At 35.9% G+C, this 13,290-nt stretch overlaps 2 protein-coding genes across 2 annotated transcripts; one reads left to right on the top strand and one right to left on the bottom strand.

The window, feature by feature from the left end:
- The first annotated feature begins 4,570 nt into the window (after positions 1-4,570).
- On the top strand, positions 4,571-6,941 carry LOC147868029 (uncharacterized protein C227.17c-like). Its single transcript, XM_087315958.1, is given in 4 exon segments — positions 4,571-4,722; positions 4,815-4,933; positions 6,649-6,699; positions 6,701-6,941. Coding segments are annotated over 4 exon segments (333 nt in total). The 5' UTR covers positions 4,571-4,625; the 3' UTR covers positions 6,767-6,941.
- A 1,479-nt stretch (positions 6,942-8,420) lies between these two features.
- Positions 8,421-12,164, bottom strand: LOC147868028 (uncharacterized). Its single transcript, XM_087315957.1, has 4 exons — positions 12,025-12,164; positions 10,814-10,936; positions 9,235-9,354; positions 8,421-8,822 (listed from the first exon to the last, which is right to left on the bottom strand). Exons 1-4 carry the CDS (start codon positions 12,053-12,055, stop codon positions 8,758-8,760), a joined length of 339 nt encoding a protein of 112 aa, XP_087172083.1. The 5' UTR covers positions 12,056-12,164; the 3' UTR covers positions 8,421-8,757.
- Between the last annotated feature and the right edge of the window lie 1,126 nt (positions 12,165-13,290).

Below are 13,290 nucleotides of genomic sequence, written 5' to 3'. Positions count from 1 at the left end.
AGTTATTCACGCATCCATGTTCATTGTCAAACGATGAGACAAAAAGAAAATACACATAAAAGGGAATGGAGACCTAGCACAACATCTCTCAAATGGGAAGTGGCATCATCCATACCTGGCGGGAGGAGAAGATTAGTAGTAGTTTAGTCGGCTAGTGGTGTGACAGAGAAGAAAGAGGAGTTTGCAGAGAAGACGAGGAAGAGGGAACAGTAGAGAGAGAGAGAGAGAGTTAGGGTTTGTGAGGGGAGGTAGAAGAAGACTAGGGTTTAGCAGAGAAGAAGAAGAAGAAGAATGAGATGAGATGAGATGAGATGAGATGGTATGTATTTGAGTTTGTTGGTGTTGATTGGTTTGAATGGGAGAGAAGAAAAGAAATTGCCGTTGACGTTTTGGGCGGCAGAAGAGAGAGAGAGAGAGAGAGAGAGAGAGAGAGAGAGAAACCCTTGGAATAATGACCCACCCCAAACCCAACAACTACAAAAATTGAATAATCTCTTTCTCTCTCTCTCTCTCATGGGCCGATTTTGGCCTTAGAAGACGTTAGCATTTCTTTCTCTCTCAATTATACTAATATATGTACTTGCATACATTACATACTCACTAGCAATTGCCAATTGACAAAACAATGGGAAGAGGCACACCCTAGTGGTAAGTTGTTACACACTATACGCACTAGGTTTGAAACCCAATTTTATCACCTCTCTCTATTATATACATACTTCATATATATCTATCTCTTAATTCACTAGATGCCACTGTGAAAAGTAGGGGTTGAACCCATGACCACCTGGTTTCCATTGGGCAACCTTACTAACTGAACTACATCCATTCGAGCCCTATCTCTCGGTCATTTTGTCATTTACCTCTCTATGGACGTATCTTGGCCATTGTGTGTGTGTGTGTGTGTGTGTGCGCATGTGTGTCCACGCAAAGAATGTGAGATGTAAGATATATATATATATATATATATGCCAAACAAGGCAATGTGTTGTATAAGTCGTGGTTTTGGTTACAAAATATATGCATTGTCTCCCAATGAGTGCATGTCTCCACTAAGACAACACAGTAGAACAAATATATTATCAACGAAAGACACGATTTCGACTCCAATTGTTTTGCTTCGAACAAAAAACCCCTAGTCTTGGTCGAAAACCCCTATTGTAATTGGACATCATTGGTTCTATGTTTATACATGTACCTTAACTTAGATCGCCTCTATTGTGTATGTATTTTGCCTATTTTTCTTACGAGTTGTTCGATGTATTTTGGGTCTTTGTTTACACATTCCTTACCTCAAAACATCCATGAATTTCTCACAATAGAGAAGTTGGGGAATGTTTTCTTGAATGTTTAGTGTGGTGTTGTTTGTAAAAGAGAAGTTAAGTTGGTCATGTTTTCTTGAATGTTAGCTATTGCATTTTGATCATTGGTCATATGTGTGCAAACATTTTGATCGTGGCATCAAAACTTAATCAAGGATTGGTTCCTAAATTGCTGGTAGGTAAGTTATTAACGAGGAATACATAGGGAGCAATTAAAAAACTATTAACGAGGAACATTGGGGAGCAATATAGAAACTATTAGCGAGGAACGCTTATTGAGCAATTCGGAAATTGAACAATTGGATGTCAAGATATATTATTGAAATTTGAGGAAGCATGTTGAGGCCGATGACCTTGTGTGCATGTTGATAGACTCTAGATTAACAATTACTTGGGTTCTAAACTCAAGTATGATGCATGTTCTCTATTTCTTGTGGCTTTCTTATGTCACACTTGTTTGAAAATATTGTGAACTTGTTTATTTAACTCTTTCGTGCACTTATTTTACCATTAATGGCTATATAACATGCACCCCATTTGCCTACCCTCGATGCTATGTTTGCATATATATGCACGTCTATTCCTATCATTCTAGATTCGCATGCGTTGTCTTGATGTACTAACTTTTTAGATATTCCCATCCTCATTTCGGACACATTTTGTCTTTGAGTGAAGTAGAAACAAACTTACGATGATGATGTCTCAATTTCGTGGTTATTTGGGTTGAAAATACATGTAAAATCACTAGAATGTCGACATGGACCTAATTTGATTGCCACTAGAGGTATATACAAGCATTGATATGTTCATGTACATTGCCCTCATTCCCATGATTCATATATTCATTCACCTTCAATAAGTTTTTATACAAACCAATGGAGCCTAATGAAGAATTAGACAATGTTACTAAAGGGAGACATTTAAATGAAACTTTTGTTGTTGGAGTCTCCTTTGGGGTATACGAGATATAAAGCATTGCGATGACATCTTCATGACGTCAATGAGAAATAGAAACATTTTCCTTGATATCCTAGTATCACGGATTAAACAAAACATAGAAAAAATTATGAATCAATGAGATGAAGAAAGTTGAGGCAAATGAAACAGCTAACAAAAAGGATGGGCAAAACTTTTTGTTTGTAATAGGATTAGAAGGATCCAAAGGAGTGAGTGAGGCCTTAAGCCAATAGTGCTATTGAATAACAAGGAAAAGTAAAGATAAAAATGTATGGAAACCAGTGTACACACTTACAAGGTGAAGTGGCAAAGAATGAATAAGATATAACTTTTACGCAACAATCATTATCTTTCAACATTGATAAAAATTATCATTATCCTCGGAGATGAGATAGAGTGATATATTCCTTCAAGGAATCTCCATCAATGTTCATGGGAGAGAGAAGCATATTTGTGCTATTGATATGGTCACGACTCACAACACATTGTCTCAATATAAATATATCGGCATCTCAAACCATGTCATGTCCAATCTATCGAGTCATCACAAGGGTGATTACCAATCCACTTACGTTGAATTGTACATGCATTTGATAAACATCAAGTTCTAACTTCTTTTTCGTTGTCCCATAGGAGACACCAAGTTCAACAACTAAAACTATGGTAATGGAGAGCTAGGTCATTAAAGAATAAAGTGAAAACAAGAATTTGCGTACATAGGAGAATGTATAGAATAATGTCAAATCATTTAGAAAGGGTTCTTCACTAATTTTCCACACTAATTTACTTCCCCAAGAAAGAAAAGTCTACCTCATGAGACATAAAAATAGTCATAAGTTTTGTCATCCATATGATGACATTCCGCACCTATACCAATGGCATATGCAACCAACACCAACTTTTGTTGTGTCCAACACATATGTGCCATGTGTTTGACATGGAGTTCCATTTGGGCACTATGTGTGTGAGCCTGAGCCTTACTCGTCATGTCCACAAAATGTAATATTGTCCACACAAGCTTGAGTTTCTTGGCAAACAACAAACATTTGGTTTTGGAGACGAAAGGCGATTGTTCCAAGGTTTTCCATTCACGCAACATATCAGGCATGGGTTGTCGATCCAAACACTCGATCTAAGCCACACCCACATTGATTTCCATCCAAAGCACTCAATGTGAGACTAGCGTATTCGGTTGACACATGGTTTTAGCCCCACATTGATCTTGTGCGGAATTTTCGGTGTACAAAAGATCCTCCATCTGCGGTGGTGATTGGACCCAACATCACCATCGGCATGGACCGAAGGCGGTCATGCCACATCAGCAGGGATCACCCTTCTCGACCATTCATGTCGTGCCACATCAGCAGTAGTCTCCCTTTGCGGACCAATGACGTTGTGCCACATCAACGTGGATTTAAATTTTAATAAAAATAGGGACGAATAAAAAGTATCTGCTGTTTGCTTCCTTGGTCATGGGTTCGAAACCTTAAACCATCATTATATTACTCGCGTTAACGGGAATCTTCCTTCTTCTTTTTTACATGTACCTGTGTAAAGTGTTAACGCGTCTCTCTGATTTCTTTCGTCTGTCTCTGTACAGTTATGTCCGACCTATGTTGTAATTTGATTTTTTTCTGATACAGGAAGTATTTCACAAGGTATGGCTTTCACACACACACACAATCCTCCTCTCTCTTTCTGTGCCACGCTTTCATTTTTTCCCTCTCTTTTCGTAGAGTTATATATTTTACACGAAGGACATTTAAGAAGTCTTAGATACGAAGAATAATTGCTTCACCAATTGTTGCCATATTATCGATATGTATATCCAATCTTGAATTTCATATACAAAGAGCTCAATTTCATACAAAGTTTATTCAAGAAGTAAAAAAGAAGGAGCTATACTTCACAAATTGTGATCTTATTACAGCGAACTCTAACGTTGAATTTCATACACACAGACATAGTTGCCTTGCATGAATCATTCTCATACTCAATTAATTAAATTTGGAGTTATCACACCACTCTTGTGAGGTACATGCATTTGTTGTCATACATAACTCTCTGTTGTCTTGTCTTCTTTCTATCAAGTTGTTGTTTATGAGTTCTTGCATATCAAGCAGCCTTGTATAAATCTATAAATCCTTGTATTGAACGTCAAGTATCGTTATTGTCATTCAATTTATTTGTCCAGTAATTTTTGTACATTGACCACTTCTGTGTTCTAAAAATCTACTGTAGTATTGTTTAAAACCACTCCTTTTATCTAAAGATAGTTCATGTGCATGAATCAATGTAAATGTACCTGTGTACAGCCAATTAAACATCCTTATTGTGAACTTAGGCATGGAAGAAACAGGAAAAACTGGAGAAAAATCAGAACAACCAGAGAAGATCCCTTTGAGTTGCGTGAAGTATATTGATGCTATTTCGTTTTGCTATTGTAAATGATTATATCTTCTTGTCAACAGTCTGCAGAGATGCCTGTTTTTGAAAGTTAATTTTATAATCTAATAAATCTTTGTTGATTCGCAGCACCTTTTCATCAAGTGAAAGAGTATTATAGGGAAGGTATATTTGACAACTGCAGAAGTAAATGGGGCAGTCTTTTTTATTGCTTTAATTTGAAAACATTGCCAGAATCAAGAGCACAGGTAACATCACATCAAAATGTCTCCAAATGATTGTAGAAAGCACAGCAATATTGAAAGTCTTTCGTTTGGTTTTATACTTCATCTTCGTTTAGTCGGCCCATCAATGATAGAAACACAAGCGGTTCATGTTTATATATGTACGTTTTGTTAGATACCATTTTGGATGTGTAGGAACACCATAAATGTAGAGTGTGTGATATATGAATGAAGAGGTTGACAAAATTTCAAAACTCATTTAAGATGTACTATGCTGTAGTTATATAGTCATAGAGATGTGGCTTTGTTTTATTTGTCACAGTTAACGCGTTAAAAGATTTATTTATTTTTATTCTATTTATGTCTGTGTGCATCTCTATTTGTGTCCGTATCTCACATGCACTTAAATTTCTTGTTATATAGGAGGCTATTTTGGTCTTACAAAGATACAAGTATGTGTTGGCCTACGTGAATTTGCTGCATGCATCTTTCATGTCTCCATCTTGTGTTTACCCAACTTCTTCTTTAATATTCTGAGATGGATTTAGCTAGGTAATTGTTTTAAAATCTGAGTAAAATCTGAAATATAATGAACAGTCATACCTGTTTCCAGCAGAGGGACTTTTCAAAGCGCTTTTCCATTGTTCTCTAAGCTGTCCACTTTCTGTTGCTGCAACAGTGTTTGATTCATTTTGGTACATTTTTTTGCTATTCACTTTCCACTTCCACCTTCCACTTCTGCAATGATTTTTGATTCTTCATGTTAAATTTTTTGCCATCCACTTTCTACTGCTGCAAATGATTTTTTATTCTTCATGTTAAATTTTTTGCCCTCCACTTTACACTGCTGCGATGATTTATGATTCTTCGTGCTTTGCAATTATTCCTCGTTTTCTGTTATTGTATCAGTAATGATGAGCTTGCGTGACAACTTTATGGTTGAGCTATGTAATGCAGCTTCTTATGTTCAACTTATATTCCACATCTTTCACATGCCATGTAGAAAGTGATTTACAAATCAAAGCCAATAATTAATGAAAATAAAAATGCTCTCATCCTCAGTATCTTCTGGAGAAAAACTTTCTTGACTAAAAGAAGACTATTTTCTAATTACTTCAGTAAGAATGAAGTGTTACCATAATGGATACAAAATGAGTCCTTAAATCTTTGAGTGCACAGATTTTTGGACAATTTATTTGGGTAAGAAGAGCAAAGGGTTTTTGTTTGCCCTATATCTGTTTTGTATAGCAACCCAAAGTAGGCTCAAAAGCTGGGACTATCTTTCATTTGGTCTAATTCTGTTTTGCATAGCAATCAAATATACAGTCATAAGTCCTTCACACTTCTCCATACCTGCTCTCTTAAAATATAATCCTTACAATTCTCTTTTTTGTTTCCCTTGAGTCGTCTGTATATTGTTGCATTCATTCTAATATCTTTATAACATGAATATGTACGCACAATAGTACTGATTGTAATTGATTTGCTCTTTTATCCGCTCAATTGTATTAGCTCATTTCCAAGCACCCAGACACTAAATTTTTAATCTTCAGATTATTTTCATCTTATCACCCTGTGCAAATTTGCATTTTTCCTTTAGTAGTTTGAACACTTTGATTGCCAAAACACAAACAAATTATGATTGCATACATGGCTGTGTGAAAGAAAATGTGGCAAAATTCTTTTTTACTTAGCATGGTTTTATTCCTTTTGAGTGCTGATGTGCACACTGTCTGCAGGAAATCCTCCGATCCTGACAAGAAGAAGAGATGAAGGCTCATATTTGGAAATTTGAAAAGTCAAGCGGAAGCTTCAGAAGCATGGAATCAAAGGTTTGGACATCTGAAGGATGATTAATCAATCATGGTTTTAACGGAGGCATTTTGTATCATTAGAAGGAGAGGTCATCATGTAGGGAAATGACACTTTTTTTGCATTAATTGTACGTTCATGAAAGGATGTGTCATATAAGCCTACCCTTTGGGGTAATATGATGAATAAAAGTCAGGATCAATCAAATACATTAAAATGAGTGTTTGAGTATTATATGGTTCAGAAATTATGTTGGCATTTCATGTTTTAAGTAAATGTATCATCACATTCGTTTGGGTGTTCTGGTCGTTGTGTGTGTGAGAGATCAAAACAGAGAGTGCAGTACCAACAAAAGAAAAAAAGGCATGTGAAGTGAGTGAGAACAAAAGCCTTGCTGATAGTGAATACAAAACTGTTGAATGGTGTTCCATTGGTGGTAGCAACGGCAACAAATCAAGCCTTGAATTAGATGGAAGTTGATACCAACATTGGCACATGTCTGTCTCAATCCATGCTGCTTTTATATGACTCATTACAGAGTTAATGCAAATGGATAAGAAAGAATATGCATTCAAATAGAAATACAAAATTAGCCTATGTGTTCTTGTTTTGGTTACAGATTCATTTGATGTAACCTCATCAAAGCCAACCCTAGTTTGAGTTATTTCCAATTGCATAAGTAATGAGGCTACTGCAATTAGAAGCCTTGCTAAAGAAAGCTACAAAATGCAAGCATTCATAAATTTTTTCCTGAGAGTAATGATGTTTTGTACTATCTCTATCCTATTCTAGAGAGTTTGTGTTTCGTACTCTTATCTCATTGTCCCTTCAATATTGTAGAATCTGATTTCTTTCTACTAAATTGGATCTAGAGTGACCCAATGTTTTGTGCTATCTCTATTTATCATCCCTTATATATTTCTAGAGTTAGATCTTTCTCAGGAAGCAGTTCTAGAGATTTGTGCATGTAATCTTTAGCATGGATCAAGTTTTAAAAAATTGGTGGAATTTTAAGTACATAAACCAGAAGGGACTGTTGTTAACGAGCATGTGTGTGTCCATATCTGCATTTATTAATAATCAGCAAAATTAACCAAGTGGTTTACAGAAGAGAATAATTGCCACAGCATATAGAGATCCCAAGATTTATGCTCCCCCATACTATACTTCATTATGGTTAGCCACAAATATGGTAATCTTCCTCATTCCCACCCAATACCCCACACTCTTTTGTGTTTCTTAATCCTAATAAAAGCAAAGTAGTCTGACAAAATATCTTACGAAGTACCAACCTTTCAGCTCAAATAAATTAGCTTTAACATGCAAAGTTTCATTTATACTCAACTGCTCACTTCTTGTCAGCTAAAAGTTTGACAGAATAACCAACAAAACCACAAGGCGATTTCTAACAAAAAAAACAGTTTTCGTAGGACCACCCTCAGAAAAGTATAATAAGACAACAAAAACATCTCTCAACTCATCAATGTAGTTCAAAGGTTTTCGTAATCCATTGATAAAACCATACAATGTTTTCCTCTGTCCAGTAAAAAATGTTTTTGTAAAAGCATGATAAGACAAATTGATGGGTATATCTAATATACTCGTTCAAAAGGTTGTCATAATGTATAATGAAACCAAACAAAGAATATATGAAATGTTCAAAGGTAATAAATATGAAACACATTACACAATGACAAAATACACAATGTTAATTTTTTATTATTTTCATCAACCTTAGATAGCAAATTCTCTTTACAAATCGACCTTCTTTACTAGACAATTAAAACAATGCTGGTTACATCTGCTACTTAACGATTTTCTATCAACAAGCACATGTTCTCATAAAAGGTCAATGAACAATCACCATCTACCTGATCAACTTCCATCAACATGGAATTACTTGGAGTTCATACATATATTTTGTTAAATTTATAATCCCAAGTATTTAACCTCCTCAAGATAACTACACCTCCCTTCTGCTGATTGATCGGAGGTTATGATGTTCATTGATGAGTTTATGTGAGAACTTCCATTGTTCATTCATCCTTCAAGATATTGACAGGTTCACTAAGAACATGCTTTGGCAAATCATATCTTGCACCTGCGCCCAAAATGAAGTTACACAAACAAGGATAAATAAGGGAAACTTCAAGGTAATGAACATGAATAAATAAGGGAAGTCAAATGAACAAGGAAACTACTCCAAAATGCCCCTTAGTTTACATTATTCCAGAAATTTCCTCAGTCAACCATCACTCTAGCAATAAAATGTGCTATTTCAGCAATTATATAGCCATGTTATCCACTTTTTCTCAAATTTATGTGCTATATTAACCAATTTTCGTGGAATCAATTTGAAATTCCCATTGGGGTTCATTGGAGGCATTTATGGAACCTTTTTCAGAGTTTTCTCCAATTAAACAGCATGGATAAATTAATGAACATGGATGAATTCAGGGAAGTTCATGTACTCAAAGAAGCAGTATGAGATGCTGCATTAAAAAACAAATTACCCCTCTCGTCATAGCATGTCGATAAGTCGTCTGAGGTGACGATGATGCCAGCACTATTTACAATTGCCTGTGCAAGACTTATTTCAGCTTCTGAAGCAGCATGAAGAGCATCCCAAATCTCTGCACACAGCTAGTATAAATTTAGAAGATTAAAAGCTCCAATCTTGTAGATGGTACATCCACCATTCACATCACCCAAGCAGGCAGGCATGTTAGTAGTTAACAGCTTTGCAAATTATGTATCTTCGAAATTTGTTTATGAAGCATGAAATTGTATAAAAATATTATCCAGAAGATCTGTTCTTGACATGTGTATTATATCAGAGGTATTTCCATCTATAGAAAGTAAGGCCTGTATCATCTGTCCACCTGTATTAACACCTTAAAAGCTAGGTTTCGCTATCATGTTGCATATCGATCTTCTTCTTGCTCATGATTCCATGAATAAATAGGATTATAGTCAGACGATATTCCCCTCCCAGAAACACTCAGAACTACGCAAATTGGAACATAATTTCAGCATATATGGTTGTGAAACGCCTTATAGTGTGTTCAATGCAAACTTTTGCTCCTGGTGAGTCCAGAAACTATGGCCAGAATTCACTTATAAAACTGATATGTGTACTCACAAGTTGCAACTATCATGGCCATTCTAACGATATGATCACCCATAGCCAACCAAGATACTTGGTCATGAACAGATGATAAATAGCATATATAGCTGTGAAATGCCTTGCACTGTGTTCAATACAAATTTTTGCTCCTGGTGAGTCCAGAAACTATGGCCAGAATTCACTTATAAATCTGATATGTGTACTCACATGTTGCACCTATCATGGCCATTCTAACGATATGATCACCCATAGCCGACCAAGATACTTGGTCACGAACAGCTGATAAATCACATATATAGTTGTGAAATGCCTTGTAGTGTGTTCAATACAAATTTTTGCTCCAGGTGAGTCCAGAAACTATGGCCAGAATTCACTTTTAAATCTGATATGTGGACTCACATGTTGCGCTTATCATGGCCAATTCTAACGATATGATCACCCATAGCCAACCAAGATACTTGGTCATGAACAGCTGATAAATAACATTCCAAAACCAGAAGGCATAAAAGAATAAAGGAACATTTCTGAAGAGGCTTAGAGGATACAATATTTTGATTGCTATGCACACATTATTCATAGAGAGGTTTCAGGATGAAACCTTTGGATAGAAACAAAGGCATGATGCTGAGATTCGAGATACCAATGCATCAGCATATTACTGAAGCACTAATGGATCAGCATATCACTGAGTTATTCATAGCATGCTATATTTCTATGGTAAGACTAGAACTTCTATTCTTCATTTCCTTTTACATAAGACCACAGAATTGAGATTATTATGTAGCAATTTTGGATCATTTGCAGCCTAAATTTAACCTCGTGATATAACTAACTTCATAGCCATTTCATAATATTTTCCATACATCTATGAGAAATGGACATAATTTTTGCAAATTAGGGATGATTTCATGCAAAAGCTTACTGTAAATTGTGTTCCAGAACATGTATGGTAATTGCTAAATTACCTCGTTTTCCTCCATAGTGTGGTGCAGTATCCCAAAACTCATCACGCATCTGCTTTAATTGAGCTCGTGTTATAGGCTCTGAATGCTTCCAAGGTTTTGGTTTTCTCAGCTTCTTTTGAGTTCCTGAGATATAATGCAGCTCATTAGATTGCCTGAGTTTCTGGAATAAGCAAATTCCTTAAAACCATTTATTTGCATTAAAAGGCTTGTCTACTAAGCTTGATATTTTGCCTCAAATTTACAGGTTTTTTTAACATTTATGGCTACAACCTCCATGGTTGTTTTTGTAAGATAAGCCGATGAGTATAGCACAAGAGTTTTCACCTCTGTAAAGGCATATAGATGACACTAATTACCAATGAAAGACAAGATTTAGGAACAATAACCATATTCAAATTTTGAAACAACAAACTTTCTGTGGCAATATGGAAAGACAAGATTTAGGGAGAATAAGCATATTCATATCTTGAAGCAACAAACTTCTGTGGCAATACATGCATTGATACCTGCACTCAAATGCATGTATATAACAAAGGAACACAAAGGAACTGTGTATAGGTAAGCTGACAAGTACTTGACATAATTTATATATTGGTAGTTCTATACCTGTGTATGTAGCTTTACCAAATCAATGTTTTAATAGTATCAAGACACTAAAAGTAGTGCAAAGGGGTACTAAGTTTGAGCATTTGAACTTGAAATCTATGTAAGTATCTCTATGTATTTTGTCTGAAAGCAGCAATGTGCCTGCAATTCGCTATCATCAAAAAGAAATAATGAAAACAAGTACTGAGACGGAGAAAATTTTAAAAACCGGTTGTTTCTCTGGAATTCTTCATGCTCTGATCTAATAAGTTTGGCATCACACAAACAGCAGACAGTCCTTTCTGTGATTTTCCTGTCCAGGTTTAATCTTTTTGGGATCAAAAACAGTAGACTAAAAAGTCAAAAGTCGATTCTGTGACTTTTCATATCCTCGTCTAATCCTTTTGTGATTGCAAATAGTAGATGAAAAAAAATTAAATGTTTTTTTTTCTATTTTCCATATCCTTGTCTAATGTTTATGCGGTCACAAAATAGTAGAGAAAAAGAGAAGCAAGAAACATAAGCCCAAAATCTGAGGGTAAAGGTACCAGGGCGGAGGACAGTAATGAGAAATTTAAGAACGGGGAACTTACTATCAGCAGATTGGGATGAAATCAAATACTTACTTTCAGAAGACTTTGACGAAATGCACCCCATTCTCTCTTATAGATGAACTTTTCCTACTCAGGATTGAGCACTGTTCTTGAATCTTTTGCAGTGAAATCGTACTGATTCTGACAACGTTTTGAGATCTTTTGCAGAGAATCCACTAGAGCACTGCACGTGATTAATTTCTTTTAAGCCTTTTGCAGATAATTCTTCATAAAAAGAAGGCAGAAAATCCAGTCCTTCACAGAAATACAGAGTACGGACTGACCCTATGAAAGTTTTAGGTCTTTTGCAAATAATTTCTAGTATTGATCCACTAGTAGAATATGGAATAGATCACTGATCCTGATGGAATATAGTATCTTTTGTAGAATTCCAAGTAAAAGAAGGTGGAAAAAACCCGAACAATGATACAACGATGATGAACTATGTACGTATCTCCAAAGCTTTGGTTGATTCTAAAGAGAAATGATACTGATGATAGTTTTGTTGTTTTATATGTGATTCTTCGCTACCTAAGATGAGCAGAAAATGAGCCCGAAAAGCATTTTATACCCTACCCATGAAAGATGACGAAATATGTGTGTGTGTGGTTTTCCACAGAGATTCTGATGCTGTTTCTTAAGAGAAGTCTTGATTCTGATGTGAAATTATGGTAATAGATAGAGATTCTGATGTGAAATGTGTGTGTGTGTGTGTGCGCGTGTGTACATGTGTCTGTTGTTTTAAAGAGATTCTGATGCTGTTTCTTATGAGTTGATTTCTGATTTGAAATTCAAGCTCCTTCCGTCGTCTGCTCTGATTCTTCTCCGTATCCTTCTTCTTTTAGTCGGTATTCTCGATCCTTATTAACTTTTTTATGCCTTTTGCAAGAGATTCTTGTTAGTACCTGAGATTTGAACCAAGGCGTTTGGAAGAAAGCTAAGCCGGAGAAATGGAAGACGATGAAATTTAGCTTTGACAAGAGCTGTTTTCTGCCGTTTCTGAATAAGTCACCGCCGCCGAACCAGATATGAAATCCTTTTCTTACCCGTGCAAAGGAAATGGCACATGCGATACATATAGACAGATAGGAAAGGAGTCAGGGATTTGATTTCCAGTTCGATCAGATCGGAGGGAGATTCTGGTTCTTCTTGGGGCGATACGTGTGATCAGCGGCATGGAATGAGCAGATTTTGCCGCAGGTTGAGTGAAGATTGGATGGATGGATGGATTGATCAAGAAGAAACGAAGAAGAAAGCTTGGGGTTGGGGAAGGAAAGAAGACCAAGAAGAAGAAGAAAG

The sequence above is a fragment of the Azolla caroliniana genome, unplaced genomic scaffold (genome assembly GCF_043228905.1).
Source record: "Azolla caroliniana isolate FFs.n. ecotype wild unplaced genomic scaffold, voAzoCaro1.0.p SCAF_2, whole genome shotgun sequence".
Classification (NCBI taxonomy): domain Eukaryota; kingdom Viridiplantae; phylum Streptophyta; class Polypodiopsida; order Salviniales; family Salviniaceae; genus Azolla; species Azolla caroliniana.
This window is presented reverse-complemented; position numbering and strand designations above follow the sequence as displayed.